General features: G+C 42.0%; 1 protein-coding gene across 1 annotated transcript in view; it reads left to right on the top strand.

The window, feature by feature from the left end:
* The window catches only part of ANKDD1B (ankyrin repeat and death domain containing 1B), a 52,824-nt gene extending 32,876 nt beyond the window's left edge, over positions 1-19,948 (top strand). Inside the window, 7 exon segments of the mRNA XM_011996480.1 lie at positions 2,028-2,126; positions 4,888-4,986; positions 8,149-8,247; positions 12,252-12,347; positions 15,666-15,867; positions 18,155-18,286; positions 19,887-19,948. Of these exon segments, the coding sequence (XP_011851870.1) occupies positions 2,028-2,126; positions 4,888-4,986; positions 8,149-8,247; positions 12,252-12,347; positions 15,666-15,867; positions 18,155-18,286; positions 19,887-19,948 (789 nt within the window).
* The last annotated feature ends 1,768 nt before the right edge of the window (positions 19,949-21,716 follow it).

Below are 21,716 nucleotides of genomic sequence, written 5' to 3'. Positions count from 1 at the left end.
TCCTTTAAAGTGGAAGAGGGAGGCAGACTAGGATGTCAGTGATGCAGTGTGAGAAGGACTCAGCTAACTGTTGCTGGTTTTGACAATGGAGCAAGGGGGTGTGAGCCAAAGAACATAGGAGGCTTCTAAAACCTGGAAGAGACAAGGAAGTGGATTCTCCTGAGAGCCTCCAGAAGGGAACATAGATCTGTGAACTTTTTTTTTTTTTTTTTTTTTGGTTAGCCCAGTGGGATCCATTTCAGACTTCTGACCTCCAGAACTATAAAATAATACATTTTATTAAGCCACTAATTTTGTGGCAATGTCTTATAACAGCAATAGAAAACTATTATGGGGACAGTTTTGCAGATGAAGACAAAGAGGCCCATACTTGATAGGCCACTTGTTCAAGGTCATATAGGCATTTAGTATCATGCAAGCTAGATTTCAGTTGGTCAGAGATACACAGGTCATTGCTGTTGGCATCTGTCCCATTATCTATTGCTTCCTGACAATCCAACCCAAAGCTCAGTGGCTTAAAACAACAATCTATTATTATTTTCACGGCTCTGTGAGTTGACTGGGCTCAGCTGAGAGGATTCTTACTTTGAGTTTATCATGTGATTCCAGTTGGAAGTCGGCCAGGATTTTGAAGGCTTACCTGAGCTCGATATCCAAGAGAGTGCACTCACATGCCTGGCAGTTAATGCTGGCTGTCAGCTGGGAGCTCACCTGGGCCCCACCATGGGCCTCAGCCTACAGCCTGGGAACTGGCCTCTAAGAGGAAGGATTACAAGAGCAGGCATTACAAAAGGCAGAGAGCAGCAGCTGCCAGGCTAGTTAGGGGCCATGCCTGGAACTGGCACGCTGGAACTTCTGCCATATTCTATTAGTCAAAGCAGTTACAGGGTCGACCCAGATTCAAGGAGGTGGAGAAATAAACCCTGCCTCTTGATGAGGGGAGTGGCAAGGTCATATTGCAGAGGAGCTTGTGGGACAGGAGATACTGATGCAGCAATTTTGGGAAAGTAATTTCCAACAGCATCCTTATTTGAAAGACCTGCAAATACTTTGTAGCAATCTTACAATTAATCAGTCAACAATGAATTACCTAATAACCTCCGAAAGGCCCCACCTCCTATCATCATCACATTGACATTAGAGTTTCAACATATGACTTTTGGGAGGGACACAAACATTTGGTCTATTGCACACATGTTCCCTGGGGCTCTGACACTTCTATGGGAGACACTTAGAAAAAAACAGACAATTAGGTAAAAACCACAATTGCTTTTGTACTAACCTAATACTAGCTCCCCCTCAACCCAGTAATTAAAAACACAATGGATTTTCTTTTTATTTATTTAGAGACTGGGTCTCACTCTGTTGCCCAGGCTGGAGTGCAGTGGCATGATCTCGGCTCACTGCAGTCTTTGCCTCCCAGGCTCAAACCATCCTCCCACCTCAGTCTCAGCCTCCTGAGTACCTGGGACCACAGGGACACACCACCAAGCCCAGCTAATTTTTGTAGAGACAAGGTTTCACCATGTTGCCAGGGCTGATCTCAAACTCCTGGGCTCAAGTGATCTACCTGCCTTGGCCTTCCAAAATGCTAGAATTACAGGCATGAGCCACTGTGCCCAACCGGATTTTCTTTTTAAAATACAGCCATGCATCTCTGAATGACAGGGATATGTTATGAGGAATGCCTGATTTCACTGTGTAAACATAAATAGAGTATACCTACATAAACCTACATGGTACAGCCTACAACACACTATATGGTATATCTATTGCTCGTAGGCTACAAACCTGTACAGCATAGTAACATAGTAATGTAGTTAAGTACTTGTGCCATAGGAATTTTTCAGCTCCATTGTAATCTTATGGGACCACTGCACGTCTGTCATTGACCAAATCACTGTTATGTGATGCACGACTGTAGTTGTACTATTTCATTGTATTAACTGATTACCATGTGATAAACACCAGAAAGCATGCTGAATGATAAGGGAGTTCCTCCCTGCCCTCTCCATTGTCTCTTGCAGCTCAATATCAGTAGTTTGCAGATCGCAACCAGGAATGGCCATGCATCCCTTGTCAACTTTCTTCTCAGTGAGAACGTTGATCTGCACCAGAAAGTGGAAGTGAGTTTATTCCAATAACATGGGCTTTGGTCCTGGCGCCATGAGGTTGGCCGTGCTAAGGAGATGCCCCTTGCAGATACATGTAGGAGATGAGATGTTTCACAAGGGAGGAATTATTTCTGGGAAGGCTGGCTGACTTGTTTTGGAGGCTGAGTCTTAATCTTGAGAAATAAAATCCAAGGGATGAATTTTAGAAAGTCATTGAAGTTCCTGAACAAAATGAAATCTTTGTGTTTTAAATATTTGTATTTGCTGCAAAAAAGCTTTCTCATATGTCTAGAGATGCCATTACTCTTGTATTAATTTTATCAGTCTGGGAAAATAATGAAGCAGCTGTACATATCAAGAAGAGTGATAATTTTTCTCCCTTCACTGAATGTTCTTGCTTTTCTTTTGAAAGTCAATTCTTTATACTGATTTAGGTTTTCTGACGTTTGAATTAGCTTTGGCAGAATTAACAAAGGCCCTCTGTGCTGGAATTAAACAAGAAACATGCCTCTATTTTTCCACTCTATTTTCATTTCTCTGTTGAGAATATGATTTCCTCTGATCTTGCTGAGCCATTACTATTTATTATATTAACTCAAGAGGAGGGATGTGATTTAAACCATGTCAGATAGCTTTTGGAGCATAGTATTGGGGGAATTGGCTCTGAACTTACCTGGTTCAGTCCAAGGACACTTCCTGTTTCTCAGGAGGAGCTGGGCCCAGCAAGGCGGGTGGCCCCAGCAAGGACAATGCCCACTTCTTTGCAATGTGGGATGCTTTCTCATTTTTCACGCTTAGTGCCTCAAGGAGGTTACTCCTGGGCAGAAGAAACCTACACAAAAATTCTTCCCTTCACGCTGCCCCCACGGCCCTGCTCACACCATCTGTCTGCTTTGACCCTTGCTGGCCTCTGACAGTCTCTGACTTCCTCAGGTGTGGTCTTCTACCTGTCCCCTCATCTCCCCTCCCTCCATCTGCTGGTGACACTCTTGCCAACTCACTATGGTCTCTCTTCCATCCATCTACCCCCATCTCCTGAGACAGAGCCTGGTGCAGATGGTAGAGTCAGAAAGGTCTGGGTTCACGTCCTGTCTCTGCCACTTCCTTGCTGCATGGCCTTGTGGAAGTAACTGATCCTCTTTGTGTCTCATGTATGAAGTGGGGAATATGAGATTGAATGTCTAGGGTTATTGATGTGATCTCTGAAAAACTGTCAGCCTGGTGTTTAAAACAGAGTATAAACTGTTAGGGCAGCCTGGGCAACATGGCAAGACCCCATCTCTACAAAAATTTAAAAATTAGCCAGGCACAGTGGTGCATGCCTGTAGCCCCAGCTACTCGGGAGGCTGAGGTGGGAGGTTTGCTTGAACCCAGGAGTTTCAGGTTACAGCGAATGACAATGGCTCCATTGCCCTCTAGCCTGGGCAACAGAGTGAGACCCCATCTCTGAAAAAAAAAATAAAAGAAACAGTTGGGGAATTGAGCGTGTAATAAGCACCACGATGAGAATGTGCTGAGTGTGTCTGATGCATATCACGAATATCAGCTGTTCCACTTGAGCGACGCTGCACTTGCCCTAATCACTCACCCTCGTAGGTGCTTGTTCTCTCTCGCCACTCGCTCCACACTCAGCTCGGCTCCTGATCTGCACGGTGTCACTGGATCTTCAGCCCTTGCTGTCACACCCCTGTCCACCTCCCCCTGGTGTCCTCCCTCCCTCATCATGCTGGATGCCCCTCACTTCCCTCTCTCTCATGCCTTAATCGCTTCTGCCCTCACTTCCCTTCATTGCTTCTTCCCTCCCTTTTCCCCACTCTCAGCTGACTCCTGGAGGCATGTCTCCTCTCATGTCTCCACAGGCCAGTGGCAGCTGGGTGGGACTGCAGCAGCACGGGAGCCTGGAGGCAAAGTGTTGGGGGTAGACATAGGCACTGCGACCTAGCAGGGCTGGGTAAGAAGCCAGTGATGGGGATGGGTGAGAGGGGGCTGTGGCTGGGAAGACAGGTGTAGGTGTTTTAGCCACAAAGGAGAACAGGAGAGCAGGCTGCAGAGGGCTTGGGGAACATCCTGTGGCTGGACTCTATGCGGGGAGAGCTGAGCATGAGGATGGTGCCCCTGAGTAAGGGGGACTCCAGTCCTATAGGACACACTAAGGAGTCAGGGCTCCAGAACAAATCAATTCAGGAAATGCCAACTGTGCAATGATTTTGCCCTTGTGGCTACTCTCATTGCCCTTTAGCTCTTTGAATGCTCTGAGAAGTCCTGCGGTTTGGCCTATTTAACACTTACTTCTCCTTCATATTTGAGCTTAAATGTCAGTTCTTCAGAAAAGTCTTTTCTGGCCTCCCGAAAGGTCAGCCTTCCCCCTATCCCCACACTGGCTCTTCTACTTCTAAAGCACTTAATTGTATACCGTATTTGTGTGACTTAAAAAAAGTTAATATTTGCTTACCCCACTAGATTGAAAGATTCCTGAGAATGAGCTTTGTTCATGCTAAATCCCTGGCCACCTGAAAAGAGCTTGGCCCACAGTAGGTGCTTACTATGTTGCTCCAGAAAGAACAAAGGGGGCGAGCTGATTGCCGGGGAGCAAGTTTGCTTCAAAGCCTTGGGATGACCACAAATGCTGAATACTTACTAAGGGTCACCACTGGGATGGGTAGTTTCAGTACTTGGGAGATCATCAGGAAATAGCTGCTGAAATGAGTTGCTTTTTGATTTGAATGATGAAACCAGAACCTTTTGGATTTGAAATTTTTATTTCTCTCTGCAGCCTAAGGAGTCTCCTCTTCATTTAGCTGTTATCAACAACCACATCACGGTTGTAAACAGCTTATTAAGTGCACAGCATGATATTAACATATTAAATCAGGTAAGCCAAGAAAATCAGAGCCTGGAGGGTCTCTTTTCTTATATTTCAACACAGTGGGTGTTTAGGGGGAGTTTTGATCAAGTTCGAGGTACCTAAAAATTCCTGGGAGGAACATGTGCATCCTTTTTATCCTTTTCCTTGTGTAACTCTCACTCCATCCCCATGACCACACACATACTTTTGTCTTTCTCAGCCACACAACTGGAGTTCAGCCAGTGCATGATTAAATCTTACATGTTTAACAGGCCCAGCACTTTTGATAGAAAAACAGTAGCTCAGAGCTAAATGGCCAGAGGCTCTTTAAATCAAAAGCCACTCCCCCAGAGTGAAATATTGTAATTGGCAGGGAGCCTTTCCCCCACAAGAAGGAAGCTTTGTTTCTATATTGAAGACAGTAAATGTGTCTTCTCTTTGCCTAAAGGCAAAAGAGACCTCTTGGAATAAAAGAAAAATCACCCCAAGTTCAGTCAACTGAAGCAGAATCAAATGACTCATTAAAGCAATCCATTACTGGCTGGAAATGGGAATGCCGCAGCGGAATGATGAAGAGAATGGGGGTGGGCACTGATGAGCCTGCTCTCTGGAGCTCTTCTGGGGCTGGCCTGCCCTCTTCCAGGATACGTAGGGGAGTGGAAGAGGAGCCTTTCCAGGGTCCTGAGGCCAGATGAGACCTTCCGGCTGCCTCTTCCCAGAGAAGCCTCTGCGGCGCCCCTCCGGCTTAGGGAGGAGCCACGGTGCAGTGGGCATGCCTGCCTGTCCTAATGCACTGTGAAACCAGAGCATTGACTCAGATCTCTGCAGTCTCCTCCCATTGCCACCTATGAGCTAAATTTTGCTCTGAGCTGAATGAAGATTTACCTGTACTTCTGTCCCTTCTCTCCTCCAGGGAACCTAGCCTCCTCCTTTGCCTTTACCTATCCCAAAAGTTTTTTGGGGGAAAAAAAAATCTCCTCTTGTTATTAAATATGCTTATGTATTCAACTATGTTAATATCTAAAATCTTTCCCAATGGGCAAAATCTTTGCTAAATACACAGACAGAGCCTTGTGCTCACATGTGATACTGGTTTTGACAGAACTGGCTAGATGTACTCTAGGGAAGGAGTGTTTGTTAGGCTTGCTATCCTTTTACAGAACCAGACTTCATCACTTTAATTTTTTATTAGACCAAGAATAAGCATAAAAAATAGGAAATTTTATATTTCAAATGTAAAATATGTATGTAAAATTTTTTAAAAAGCTAAAAAGACTTAATGTGTTTGAAGTACCCAGCAAAGAAAGATAACTCTTGCTAATGTTTTAGTGCATTTCCTGCCTTCCAGACTTGTAGCATTATTGTTAAAATGGGTGTTGTTGGATTTGATACATTCCATTTTCACCTTTGTTCCATGTCGGTAGAGATCTTTGGTAGGCGTGTCAGTATAAGTGTAATGTCTTCAATGACAAACACCTAGACACACTGACATTTGAAGGTGAGTCTTTAAGAAATGCTTTTTGGGGCGAGGTGTGGTGGCTCACGCCTGTAATCCCAGCACTTTGGGAGGCTGAGGCGGGTGGATCACGAGGTCAGGAGTTTGAGACAAGCCCGGCCAACATAGTGAAACCCTGTCTCTACTAAAAATACAAAAAATTAGCTGGGTGCCTGTAATCCCAGCTACTTGGGAGACTGAGGCAGAAGAATCGCTTGAACCCAGGAGGTGGAGGTTGCAGTGAGCTGAGATCGCACCACTGCACTCCAGCCTGGGCGACAGAGTGAGACTCCATCTCAAGAAGAAAAAAAAAAAAAGGCTTTTTGGAGGTCAGGTGTTTTGGGTCACACCTGTAATCCCAACACTTTGGATGGCCAAGATAGGAGGATCACCTGAGGCCAGGTTTGAAACCAACCTGGGCAACATAGCGAGACCTCATCTCTACAAAAAAAAAAAAAAAAAAAAAAATTAGTAGAGCCTGTAGGCCTGAAGTCTCAACTACTCAGGAAACTGAGAAGGGAGGATTGCTTGAGCCCAGGAGTTCCAGGTTACAGTGAGCTACTATCATGCTACTGTACTCCAGTCTAAATGACAGAGTAAGCAACTGTCTCTCAGAAAAACATAAAAATATAAATAAATAAATGTTTTTTGGTAATATCCCCAGCATACTGGCCCTGTGCTCTGGTGGGAGGAGTAGTGGGCCACATGCTATTGCCCAGCTCTGTGACCCTGGGAAGCTGCTTCCCTTTTCTGGTTAAGGAGTTGGACTGATCACATCTAAGGCTCCTCTCTGCCCTAATATTTTAGAAATCTCTTCACAACTGCATTCCTTTTGGTGAGAGGTTAAGATGGGTGATTTTCTTGGGATTTCGGATATTTCTTTTGAAACTCTTATCATCTTAATAGGAAAATGATTACTCCGGAAGGAAATTAGAAGTCTTGAACTCCTTTATACATTATAATGTAGAAAATTTAGAGAACAGAGAAATGCATTCGGAAGGCAATAAAATAAACTCTAATCCCTTCATCTAGACCTTAGCATTAGCATTTTTCTGTACTGTATTTTCTTCTCTTTCTCTATATGTAGTTTTAATTAAATCAAGCTCAACTAGATAGTATCATTTCCTGAAGTTTCAAACATTATATCAAAAGCATTTTTTATTTTCAAAAAATCTTTGAAATCATTTTTATTGTAGTAAAATACGCATAACAAAATCCACCATTTTAACCGTCTTAAGTGTACAGTTCAGCAGCATTAATTACATTCATTTGGTATAATATCACCACCATCCATCTCCAGAACATTTTTCATCTTCTCAAACTGAAATTTTATATCTATTAAACAGTGACTTCCCTCCTCATCCAGCTCCTGGGAACCACCATTCTACTTTCTGTCTCTATACATTTGACTACTTTAGGTACCTAATATTGAAATCATTTTTAAAAAAGTAATTTTTAATGGTTGCCTATTATTCCAATATAGAGATGTATCATAATTTATCTAGTGAGTCTCCTTGTTAAACATGTAATTTCCTTTCAGTTTTTCACTATTGAAAATAATACTGCAATGAATGCCCCAGTATCCATTAAAGAATGTACGACCTGTGTTTTCCCTTGAGCCTAAACAGGATGGCTATACTTTCCGTTTGTCTTTTCACCATCCAAGTTTGTTCCCCTCCTTAATTTCATGGCAGAAGCAACAAACCCCTCTGCATGTAGCTGCTGATTGTGGAAATGTGGAACTGGTGGAAACCCTGCTGAAGGCAGGCTGTGACTTGAAGGCTGTTGACAAGGTAAGTGCATGGACTTAATCCATTCAGCTGAGATGGTTGCTAAGACCTTCCCGTTGGCTCTCAGCCTTGAGCAGAGGCATTGGAATATCTTTTGTGAAATGGGCACAAACTGGAGAAACCGTGTATCTTCATAGTCAGTAAAATATCCCAGTTTTGGTTGAGCTATGTCAGTAAGAATTTTTACTTTGAATAACAAATATGTGTTTTTAAATTCAAATTCTTTATTAAATTTTTGAAAAGATTATAGATTCATATGGTCCAAAAATAAAAGAATATAACTAGTAAGGGTTTAACAGTAAAAATTTCCCACCCACCCCTGGTCCTACTTGTCTGGTTACCATACCACCCTGCCTATATGTATCCGTTATTATAAATTATTTCTGTTCCTTCCAGAGTTTTTTATGCACATGCAAGCAAACATAAACACATTGTACTCTTATTCCCTTCCTCCATCCTTTTTAGACACTGATGGCTTACCTATAACTAGTATACTGTTCTGCATTTAGCTTTTTTAGCATTATTAAGTGGAGATATTTGCATATTAGTACATAGAGAGTTCCTTCATTTTTTTTTTTTTTTGAGCTGCATTGTATAGCATGGCACAGACATATCACAACTTGTTCAACTAGTCCTCAATTGACTGACATTTAAGTTGTTCCTAAGGTTTTGCTCTTATAAACAGAGTTGCAATGAATGACTTTACATATGTCTAAATTTTTTTTTAATTAAAAAATTTGTGGTAAAATACACATACATAAACACTGTCTTAACCATTTTTAAGTATATAGTTCAGTATGGTTAAATATGTTCACATTGTATGCAACTGGTCTCCAAAACTTTTCATCTTGCAAAAGTGAAACTTTATACTTGTTCAATAACTGGCCATTTCTTCCTTCTCCCAGCCCCTGGGAACCACCATTCTACTTTCTGTTTCTATGAATTTGACCACTCTAAGCATCTCATATAAGTGGAATCACATGGTATTTGCCTTTTTGTGACTGGCTTAGTTGACTTAGTGTAACGTCTTCAAGGTTTATCTATGTTATAGCATGTGTCAGAATTTCATTTCTTTTTAAGGCTAAGTAACATTTCGTTGTATATCTCTACCACATTTTGTTTATTCATTCATCCATTGATGGACATTTGGGTTGTGTCCACCTTTTGGCTATTGTGTAAACTTGTTTTTAAAGAAGGACAATTTTGTTTCTTTCAAGTGGTGCAACAGTGCAGGCTAAGCCTCCGGAGGGTTGTCAGAGAGCTGTGTTAGGTTTCAGCTTTACTGAAAGTTATACAGGAGGCCCCTGGATACAGCCCTGTCAGGTACTCATGCATGCCATATTACTTCAATCCTCACATCTCAGTGAGGTGGACAAAATTACTCCAGTTTTCAAGAGTAGATTGGACAGATTCTGATGACACTGGGTCACACACATAGTAAGAGGCAGAGCTGGCTTCAAACCCAAGTAGTGGCTGCTCTGCCATCTGGTGCTTTGCTACAACTGTCAGCAAAGATGACTGCTTCCGAAACTTGCAGTTTTCCCTTCCTCATTTTTACCCACATAGTTCAATAGCCAGCACCTCCCTAATTCACAGTGCAAGCCTGAATCCACTCTACTCTAGTTCAGAATCATCCATTTTACATGTGTAAGATCTAAAGTAGTTATATGTTATATTACTTTTCTCTGTGTGTCAGTTTCTAAAATTAGATTTTTTTTTTTTTTTTTTTCTGATCATAAAAGTAACACAGGCTGGCTGGGCGCAGTGGCTCACTCCTGTAATCCCAGCAGTTTGGGAGGCCAAGGCGGGCACATCACGAGGTCAGGAGTTTGAGACTGGTCTGACCAACATGGTGAAATCGCATCTCTACTAAAAATACAAAAATCAGCCAGGCATGGTGTTGGGCGCCTGTAATCACAGCTACACGGGGGGGCTGAGACAGAAGAATCACCTGAAACCTGAAGGCAGAGGTTGCAGTGAGCTGAGATCGTGCCAATGCCCTCCAGTCTGGGCAAAAGAGCAAAACTCCGCCTCAAAAAAAAAAAAGTAACACAAGCCCACTGTGGACAATTTAGAACACATAGAAAAGCTTAAGGAAGGAAAACACAAACCCATAATGTTATCACTTGTGTGGAATTCCACCACTTTCACCAGTTGTACCTGGTTAACTTGGTTTAATATTTAGCAGTAATATTTTCTAATGCTATTGTTTTGTAATTTATTTTAGTTTTTCATGAATACTTAATACACCCAGAGCCATTCTGTGGGTACAAAATCTATACCATTGGGCAGGGATTTACATTGGGGTCCCCGGTGCTTAGTGGACTAGATATTCCAGTAAACAGTCAATGCTACCATTTGACTTTGTTTTCAAAACAAGAACTCACAGTTTACTGGGCCTCATAATTTGATTTTCCCAGATTTCCCTTCTTCTCCTTTCTTTTCAAGGTCTGGCACATAGTTGGCACCCAATACGTAGTTAATTAATGAATAAAAAATATCTTTTCTATTGGCTCCCACAATTTATTTTCATTTTCATTTTTGCCAAAGAAAAGTGTTTCTAGGACCATGTTAGGGTCTGGTTAGGAAATAAGGAACCAAAGTTTGGTATAAATTTGACTTTCCCAGCAGCTTGTTCTCTGCTTGTCCTCTTGGCCTGAGGTGTCAAAAAGCTCTCAGAGAACCTTCTATCCATGCTACGTCCCAACCCCTAAGGGCAGAAGTGTTTGGATTTTCACTCCAGCATATATTCCCTAGGAAAATTTTCCTATGAACTTGGAAACTCTGGCTCTCAGAATGCTGCCTTCTCAAAGCAGGCTAATTATGGTGATTCAAATGGCTTTACAAGCCAGAATGTAGACAGCATACAATTAGAGGCTTGCTAAATGCCTGCAAAATGCAGTTCTTCCTAATTTCATTACTTTCTCTTTTGATTAGAGGCTGATTACTTTCAGCCCTAATTTTCCTGCTCGCCTGGGTCTTAGCGCCTAGACTATGAACCAAATCATTTATATTGGTGGGAATTGCACTCGTTGCGAATATCTAACCATGTAAGATAATACTTGGGATATATTTCTGGATCCATAAGGGTTCCTGAGATTGGAACTTCTTCTTGGGTCTTTTCTGACTATTAATTTTCATTGTTTTCTGAGCAAATTCTTCATGGGGCGTTTGAAAAGCAAATGAGAACGAGCATCCTTTGCTCAGGGTAAAATGTTTAGATGTAGAAGTGGTGCACTCTATGAAATCCAGAGGATTCTGCTTGCAAATCTCTATGCCCTGGCTTTGAGCTCTGTCCATCTTGAGAAAAGTGTACCTTTTTGTAATTTGTCTAAAATACCATGTGGGCTCCAGGCAGTTCATTCTCAAAATTATGTCCAGAACAGCGCTTGTTGATCATTCCATTTTTAAGATTCAAACCTCTCACGTTTGGTTGGAGGCAGTATGGTGTAATAGAAAAAATTTGAGATAGGGGTCCATTGACCTATGAATTACCAACATTGCCATTATTGATATTATTCTTAATAAGATCCAGCCATTTTCTGTCTTATTACTGAATGCTCCTCAAAACGTGACTTCTACTTCCTGGTCTAAAGTGGCTGTTCAGGCTCCTGCCATCATGTCAGCATTCCACTCAGGAGGGAGAAGAGAAGAAGGAAAATGCCGTTCATCCCTCTTCTGTTTAAAGATACTTCCCAAAAGTTGCATGTCCCACTTCTATCTAAAGACTGTTGGCCAGAACTTAGGTCACATATCTAACTGCAAACGAGGCTAGGAAATGTTCAGGGTAGCACATGTTCTAAAGGCTTTATATGCATTATCACATTTACCCCTGACCACTCCACTATGGGGTAGTTATAAAGACCCAAAGAAGCAAAGGACTGGCCTAAATTTACCCAGCATGGGCTGGTAGAATCAAGATTTGAACCCAGGCCCCCTTGTTCCAAAACTACAGCTCCTAATCACTAGGACATACCACCTGAATTTTTTTTCTTTTTTAATTTTAGCAAGGAAAGACTGCCCTGGCTGTGGCCTCCAGGAGCAACCATAGCCTTGTGGTGGACATGCTCATTAAAGCAGAGAGATACTACGCCTGGAGAGAGGTAAGGAAGGCCGATCCCAGCACAGCAGGGGCTCTCCTGGCAACACCCTTCTTCTTGAGGGGCAGTGCAGGGTCTGTGCCATTCTTTGCTCTAATGAGCAGAGTCCTGGTCAGTACAATTATAACTCTCCCTTCTGTCTTGTTCTGCCCCATTCATGGAATGAACATCTGCCTCTTCCTCTGCTGACATCACACGTCAGAACTGAGTGCGTAGAGTTCACTAGGGCCAAGGGGCATTGTCCAGGCTGGCTCTAATGGACCTAGCGTGTGAGCCCTGATGGGTGATGCCCTGGTTGTGCCCTCTGTCCACAGTCTGGCCATGAGCTATTCCCAGAAGCACGAATGAGTGGTTTAAAAAACTCCTTTCTGTGGCTCGGCAGTTTTCAACACACCCCTGTGCGTGCTTTCAGGCACTCAAGTATTCTGTGAGAGTCACGAAAACCTTATTCATCTAAGAACGCAAAAAAACTTGTCTGTAAGTCATTCTTTTTGCTGTTCTTTTATTTTTATTTTCTCTGATATCTGCTACCCATGCAGCTTCTCAATAGACTGCCCCCCCCTGCAAGATTAAACTCTATGCCCTCAGGCAAGAATGGCACTGCCAGGCACCATTCTTGACTTACAGTGATGTGTGGTTTCCATTCTACTGATGTGTTGTTTCCATTCTAGGCTGCATGGCTACCCCTGGCCCAATGTGTTAGCTCCAGAATTCAGGCCCTAATCACTTGAGGCCCACCCTGAATTTCTACGAACGTGGATTGCTGTCCACCTGGCCAGTCCTGGGAAATTTCCCTTAAATCCTTAAAGCAAAAAGCATTTACTCATCTCCTTCTCTCTCACAATCCTGTTTAATTAGCTTGGTAGTCTTGATATATATGGATTCTTTTAAAGGTCACACCATCCTCCTTGCAACTTTTCTTGCCTGTAAAACAAAACAGAAAAAAAGGTGCTTTGCTTGTAAAACTTTTTTTTTTTAATTTTAACAATTGGAACTCTCTGTTTCTTCTCTCCCATTCATCATATTCTACGTTCTTCCATCTCCTCCCTTTACCTCTTCCTCTTTTCCTATATCCTCAGGCTCAATTTCTTAAATTACCATTGTATTTTATTGAAGACAACTTTACCAAGTTCCATCTTTTCTCTTTCTCTTTAACTTGCTTTCACATTTTCTTTGGAAATAGAAATATTCATTGGTTCTATTTTTAATTCCTGATAGCTTTTTAAAAATTATTTTGGGTAGATGAGAATAAATTACTTTCCCACCAAATGAATACGCCCTCTTTCCTAATGAATCTTTAAGACATAAGAGGTAGGTATACTTTGAAAACCATACATAATACATGAGTATAGCTAAAGGAGACCCCCAGAAATGGTAAGAGTTGTTAACTCTGGTGACAATTGGGATCCTGGGGTCTGGAGTGGGAGAAATACTTGTTTTTTAAGATGTATCTTTAAACATTTTTTTAACCAAATGCATTTATTATTGTAAATTATCTTTGTTCATTGAACAAGTTTATATCCTTGGCTAATATAAAATGGTTCCTAGTAAAAGGATTAAAGATATGATTTAAATTCCTCTCTTATATTCATTTATCCTTTAACCTAACCACCCAATCATCCATCATTGAAATCAGTGGTTCAGAGGCAAATGGGAGCTTCCTAAAACCTGACTTATGTTATTTTAATTTCCACCAGTTCTGGCTCATGTTATTCCTGCCAATAGTTCAGTGCTTTGGCAGGCAAGCTATTTAATGCTTTCACTGGCTGCTGAAAAAGACCTAGACTTTCCAAATCTCCTGCCCTTTTCAATGGGAGCCTAAGGGACCACACAATCCAATCCTGAAATGCATAAACCATGTAAGTTTCTTGAAGAACTAAAAATGTTATCGCACAAAGATAAATGCAGAAGCATTTTGTGTTCTTCCCTTTCCCTTGTGACGTTTAGGCTTTTGTTCTTGTTGGATTCATCATTGTTTCAGGAGATGGAATGAGGAGAGAAGGACAAAGTGAAGTGGCCTGCAGCTCCCAAGTTTGTTGGATCTCCCCATCCTCAACCTTACTTCTTTTGGAATTCCTGGGAGCTAGGCACTGTGGAAGTAAAGCTGAGGTTGGGTTGGAGAAGACCCTACTTTTTACAGTCCCTAAAACAATTATGGGTAGTTCACACCTCCCATTCCTCTTCCAACTTCTATACACAAAGTTCAGATACTAGAGGAAGGTTTTGCCCTTCTTGGCCAAGCTTCCCAGGACGAGCTTATTGTGCTTCCCTTGTTGAGCTTCCTGGAGGAGGTTGCTGATGCTGTGAAGGATCCATGGTGGGGGCCCATCAAGTTCTTCTCATCAGTGTTGAAACCCAGGGTCCTAGACACTTTTGGTTCATTTCCTGCCCCAGCCTTGATTCCCATCTTGTTGTTAAGAACATTTTCATTAAGATACACCTCTATTTAAGTGAAAGACAAAAATAGAAGTCACTATACACGAAAAAGGAGAGGTAAGTAGGAAGTCCCAGACTTCTTGGTGGGCCGCGTGTCCTGCGCGTCCTTAACTGATCTGCAACCTTCTACAGGAGGATAACCTGGAGACCTACTGGCATAAGCACAACACACAGTTCTAGGAAGCGGCGATGCCTGCTTTCACTCAGTGATTTTCTCCAGTGTTTGTGGTTTGATTCTGCAGGACTCTGGTGGATTCTGCTGAAGGGACAAAAGGAACCTTGCCAATCTAGGCATAGCGCTGTTGGGCTGAGTCTGGCTGCAGTGACTTTAAATGACGTCCACTCCTGTCCTCTCCACCCCCTGGGTCACCTCTTCCCCAAGCCCCACCCTGAGCTAGGCTCCTAGTTTGCTCTCCTCATGCTCACCAGAGAGCAGGATGAATGAGGGACCATCTATGGGGTCTTATTAAGGATACAGCCAATCTGGGCTCACCGAAGCTTCGATATGAGAACATCAAATACCCAAAAGAAGAAAAGGGGGTGTGGGTTCAAACAAAGGCCATTAAAGATGGTTTTGTTGTTGTGACACATCCTTTCCCAAGACAGCCTCTCTGTTCTCATTCTCTGTTCTAAGCAGCATGGGACACAATAGGCAAAATCCCTCACATTTCCTGTGTCAGACAGACGGTACCCAAGCTTTTAATTTCAAGCATTTGTTTCCATTTTGGATGTCAAAAAAAAAAAAAAAGATCCAGTGACAGATGGCATTGAAAACATAGTCTCAGTGACCACCTTACTAGTTATGTATGAAAAACATATATACTCTGAAATAAGGTAATAAGTAGAACATGTCTGAAATCTTCTGATAAATTATTTTCACTTTAGAAGCATCATGAGAGCATCGGGGACCCATCAACAGGCTTTCCTCTGACATTCAAGCAAGACCACAGTCTGGAGACCAGACACATTCGCACGCTCCTCTGGGGCCTGGCTTACCATCAGCTGAAGGCCAATGAGTGGCAGAGGCTGGCCCGTTCGTGGAATTTTACAGATGACCAGATTAGAGCCATTGAGGCACAGTGGTCAGGTGAGTATGGACTAGGTGATGTGGGCAGGAGGAAGTCACTGTTAGGAACAGCAGTGCCTCCTGGTGTGGGGTCTTCCAAGGAAGTGCGTGGCACTCACAATAAGCCACAGTCTTCGAGGGGCCCAGGAATAGGGGCAGCTAGCTTAAATCCACACCAGTGATTTGGGTGTTAAGATTTGCAGAAAGTGAATGCGCATGGTCTGCAGTAAACTGAAGTTTGCAAGGGATGATTATATTTATTGAGCCATATCAAACGTGGCATTTAGCTTAGAGAGAAATTAAGGTTCCCAACTGGACAGTCACTTAAGGAAGCAAGGATTTAACAGTTGGTGTGTCAGTGGGAAGCCAGTCTGATTTCTATGTTCCTTGAGACTGTCCTGGGGTGAATGGGTTTATTCTGTAATCAATAGGCTCACTGTTTAAATCCGCGCTCCAGAAAGAGGAATTCCTTAAACCAGGTGGGTGGGGGAGAAAGGGTTCTCGTAGGACGCTGCCTTAGGGGAGACTTGGCTGTCCCATGAGAGACACAGGGAATACAGACTCAGAGGGCTTTCTTGGCTAGATGATTCCAAGCAATGGAATCATTTCAGGCGGACTCAAACTGTCAGAATTAGTGCGGTCAGGTCAGCTGGATTCCTTAATTTTGCTTTTTTGTAGTTAGACGAAAACCTAGGAAACAGAAAGTTTACTTGGCATTAATCAACTAATTAGCTTTGAAAACAATGAAGCAAACACGTTTCTTGGCAAAGTGTTTTATTCAGAGCACAGCCCTCTCATGGACATCCTAAGACGAGAGGGTGTCCTTGCTCAGGGGTCGATTTGTACCAGGGATTGCTGGGAACTGGGGATAGCAGAAGCACAGCCTGTGAGCACACACTATTTATACCACATACAAGTATATGAGACTTCGTATTGCACATTCTTAGGATTCATTTTCATGTGAAAAATAGATGATAATATATTGAAAACATTAAATACTAGTTTCTAACTAGAAAAGTTTTTTTATTGTTGAGATTTCTTTTTTGTCATTAGTTAGGCTTATAGTGTTGTGTGAAGTCTTTAGGAAAATTGAGTTGCCTCCTGGAACTCTATCTTGACCAAAAGAGATGACTGGAAAATACAGTGTTATCTTCAGAGTACTTGCCAGCAGGACAAGGGAGATTTTAAAGTGTTTCGATGGAACCTTTATGGAGGGCCTGGAGTGTTTCTCTGCTGGATGAGGGACAGATACATCAGCTCTCTAAGCCATGCATGTTTGATGGAGTTTATAATCTAGTTGGCACAATAACAATGACATTTACAATTCAATTATATTGTAAATGTCCAGGGTACATTATATTGTAATGTACCCTTATATCCAGGGTAAGGTTACCGGCAATGGGGAGTTTGTGGGCTTTTGAGCAGAGGGGTAACAAGACTCATGATGGTATTTTAGACAAATTAGTTTGTCAAGAGCAAGATTAGGAAAGGAACAGAGGACTTGTCCAGGAGTACATTCTGTAAGCATGTAGTTCCCTCTCCCTGAAAAGCCTGCCTCTCTGTAACAGTCTGTCCAGTGAACTTCTCCCTCACCCCTGCAGAGCTCAGGCCCTTCCTTTGCACAGCATGTCTGCTCCTGCACACTGTTTCTCAGAGCAAGGAGCCTGTAGTGACGTCCTGTTGGGAACCACAGTGGCTTTGTGGCTCCCTATCCCAGTACTTCCCCCAACACCTGTCCAGGCTGAGATATCCAGTGAGTATTTGTCAAATGCATAATCCTGGCCCAGGGATGCAAACTTCCCTCAGAGTAGCTTTCTTGAAACTGGAGTGGCAGAATGAATGGTGCGTGCTTGCTGCTCAGAGTGGGGAATATGGAGCAGCAGTGGCAGCAGCACCCGGGAGTTTGTTAGATGCATGGATTCTTATCCCAGACCTACTGAATCTGAACGTGCATTTTAGTAAGACACCCAGGTGAAATAAGCACTGGGAGTTTGAGGAGCATTGGTCTATGAGAAGGTGCACATCTCATTAAAATTGTTACCACTGGGCAGGCACCACAGCTGTCCTCTCTCTTGTACATTCCTTTGGGTGTGTGCCAAGCACAGTAGGTGCGAGCCAAGAGGTGGAGGGAATGCAAACGCTGGTCATCATAAAGCAGCACAGCGAGGGCAACTGGAAGGGCTTTTTTCGAAGAGGAACAGACATGTGCAACCACAGTCATTCGGAAAGTTTACTTGGAACCGAGATCACAATGGAAAGAGATAGCAGCTCGTGGTGTTTTACCTCGGACCTCTTGTGCTTGGCACAGGAAATGAAAGCTTCCGTGAACATGGCCACAGGGCTCTGCTTATCTGGCTACATGGGACCCTGATGACTCAGGCTGATCCGGCCAAGCACCTGTATGAAGAGCTGGTACACGCAGGTTTCCCAAAACTAGCTGGTAGGTGACAATTTCAACAAACAGAAATTCTTTCTCCCTTAAAATGCCAGAAAGCAGTCTACAGAAACACCATCCTGACCAGCTGCAGTCCCAGCGTGGTGTTAGCTGTGGCTCACATGGAGTATGGAACTATGGAAGGGGCTTGTAAGCTGTCAGCAGCTTCTCCTTTGGGGAATGACCCAGTCAATACTGGTTACTCGTTAGCCGGGCAGTTCTGTGTCATCCCCCTACTCGGCATTTGAAAAAGTGTGGGAGTGTTTCTGTTTATGCATATGTGTGGTGGGGGCGGGTGGGGCGGGGAAGAAGTGCTAAACCATCCCATACAGTTACAAGATTGTTCTCCACAACTAAGAGTTGTCTTGCTCAAAATGCCATTTTACCCCAGTTGAGAAACTGCAGGTTAGTGTATTTGAAAATGTTATCTCTAGGTGGAACAAAAAGAGCAGACAGGCTATTACTTTGCCACCTGTGGTTATTGCTAAAACATCACTCGGCCGAAATCACTGACCATCTTGTCAGGAAAGATCCTTTAAGAGCTTATCAATAAATTAGGAGGTGTTATAACTCTCATATAATAACAAGCATTCAAGCAAAAAACAGGAACATCTGCCATTATTTTCACTGAAGCAGTTTTACCTGGAGCAAGAAGATAAATGAGTGAACACCGACTGATCCAACAGTTTCCAGCAGTAGTAGGTACAGGGAACAGTGTATGGATACCTACCTTCCATCACACGATCTCATAATATTGGAGTTGTTCCCTCAACTTTAACCCTGTTCCCACTGGCCCCGAGAATATTCGCCAGCGGTGCTTGCAGCATTTACCCCGAGAAAACTTTGCCATGAATTATCTTGCTTTTATTATTATTTTTGCATTGCTCTAGTATATCGACTTTGGAAACAAAATACATCATTCTACTTATAGCATTCTGTTTTTAGTAGTGATATTTCCATTTACAAAATGTGGAAATTCTTGATGGTTGAAAATGTCAAGTCCTAGAAAATGTAGCATTCCTACATGTGATGTTGACGTCGTTCTCAAACAATTGTTGGCCAAAGATTCATTCAGTGAATCCGATTTTTCGGAAATTGACGATTCGGATGATTCAGACTATTCTGATGTTAGTTCTGTTTAGAAATAACTCCAAGAACAGTTTTTATATTTGTTTTTCACATTGAAAATCAGTCAGATTTGCTTCAGCCTCAAAGAGTGTGTTTATGTAAAATTAAAGAAGCGCTGGCAGTGAGCTGCACTTTTTTTTTATAAAAGGGAAAAGGGTTATATGTATTCTTCCTATGAAAGAGGTTCCATAAGAACTCTCAGAGAAGACACAGATGCAGTCCACTGAACTGGCTAAGGGTATGTATTCTGACGCAAGGCTGTGTGAGCTCACTCTTGAACTCCAAAGGTGACTGCTTGTAAATCTTGAGCAAGTTCTATGACCTCCCTGTGACAACCTTCTCATTTATTAACTAGGAAAGAAAATAAAAATGTTTACTTCAAAGGGCTGTTGTGGGATTTAATGAACAATAGTGCCTAGTAGACAATAAGTGCTTTAAAAATGTTAGGTATTAATCAATTTATCTTATTTTTTTCCAGAAAAGACTCGTCATTTCAAAAGCAAAACTGACTTAAACTCCAAGAAATGTGTAGTTTCATAAATGCCCAAAGAAATTGTATTTACATGATCTTCCACTCAGCATTCAGTTCTTTTAATGCCATAAATTTCTCCTAGCAGTAGCACTGATTTTCGACTATGATGGTGGTGACAGGGTACTGTAACAGGTGAAAGAAGAGTAATACCATGATACTTTTCAACCTCTAAAAAGCCAAATACAGTTTTTTTGCTGAGAGCAAGTTATATATAATTTTCCCATTTCTGTCATTTGATGTAACACATGTAATAAGATAATCTAGGAGGGTTTTGTATGTCATGTTTTTTTCTAAAAATTCATGGGAGCAGCATCATGGTACAGTAAAAAACCAACGGTTTTTACAATAGACGAATATAGTTTTGAACTTGGTTTTGCCACTTATTAGATGTGAACCTTTGGGCATGTTAATGTTGTTTAAGTTCTTAGATCTTCAGTTTCCTTCTCTATAAACTGGGACAAATGTCTATTTAATCCACAGGGTTGGAGTAGAGATGAAGGGAAAATGCCTGTGAAATGCCTAGCCTCATGCCCACAGTATAGAAATCAACTGTTATTTCTCTTTCAGTAAGAGAAACTGGGTTTGGAAATTTATAGTCATTGTTGACTTTAAATCACACATAATGTGTAATATATTACTTAGGAAAGACCAGAAGTATGTACACCAATTTTTTTTTTTTTAAATCTTGTGGTGATGTAATTACTGATGATAATTTTCTTTGTACTTTTGGGTACATTCAATTTTTTTCACAATGAACATGCATTATTTTTGTAATCTGAGAGTTGTGAAATAAATGTAAAATCGAGTATCAATTTGTGTCGGTTTATGTGCACCTATTCATTGGAATTTAAGACTCTCCATTTTCGGATTCTGACTCTAAATTTACAAGGCACATAATAAAACCATAAGCAATTTCAATCCAGTTATTCTATCATGAATTTATAGTTTTATGTCTTTGTCTCATACTGATAAGTGGCCTACTTAATCTTACGAATGTTTAAAACAGGTAATAGATTCATATGATTCCAAAACATTTTTCAAAAACGTATTGAGAAGTCTTGTCCCATCTGTTCTTCAGTATGGCCAGTTTCCACTGACCTCTCTTTATCACTGCTCCCCACCAGACTGGAGTAACCTCTTTATGCAAAAAGAAACAAATATGAATACATACTATAACTGTGTAAAATGTTTAATTGTTGAATTTATGTTAACTTAGGCCAACACTAATTGCTTGGTGCTTTAGACAACATACATTTCTAGAGCTTAAAGCTTAAAAAGATGTTTATAATATTCTTAATCACACATTCATAATATTCACTTTAGTTTGTCCATAGTTTTGGCTTGGATACTGAAAACCATTCCTGGTTGTAGTCTAGATCCTCAAAAAGTAGAGCTTGTCTAAGACCGAAGTTTGTGTGCAACAACTTTTACAGAAGTGTGCAGCTGGGGAAGCAGGAGTGGAGGAAAAAGGCGAGTTGTCCAGGGAAGGAGGGAGACTGAGAACAAAGTGAATTACCTAAGTGGCCATCACTCGGTACAAGCATAGTTGATTATTTAATCTCGGGCTACTCTATTCCGAGAGACATAATATACTAATGCATCTCAGGACAATTCATACAGGGGAGGAGGAAGGGAGAATTGGTCTGTTTACCACAATGCCAAGTATTAATTCTGCGCTGCATGAGTGGGCTCCCCAGTGGAGCCTGCACTCTCCTGACTCAACTGGGAGTGAACGGAGAAGCCCAGGAAGAGCAAGCACACGGAGAGGGCGCGAGA

This window comes from Mandrillus leucophaeus, unplaced genomic scaffold (genome assembly GCF_000951045.1).
Source record: "Mandrillus leucophaeus isolate KB7577 unplaced genomic scaffold, Mleu.le_1.0 Scaffold114, whole genome shotgun sequence".
Taxonomy (NCBI): Eukaryota; Metazoa; Chordata; class Mammalia; order Primates; family Cercopithecidae; genus Mandrillus; species Mandrillus leucophaeus.
The sequence above is the reverse complement of the archived record's forward strand: the minus strand, read 5'-3'. Positions and strand labels throughout refer to the sequence as shown.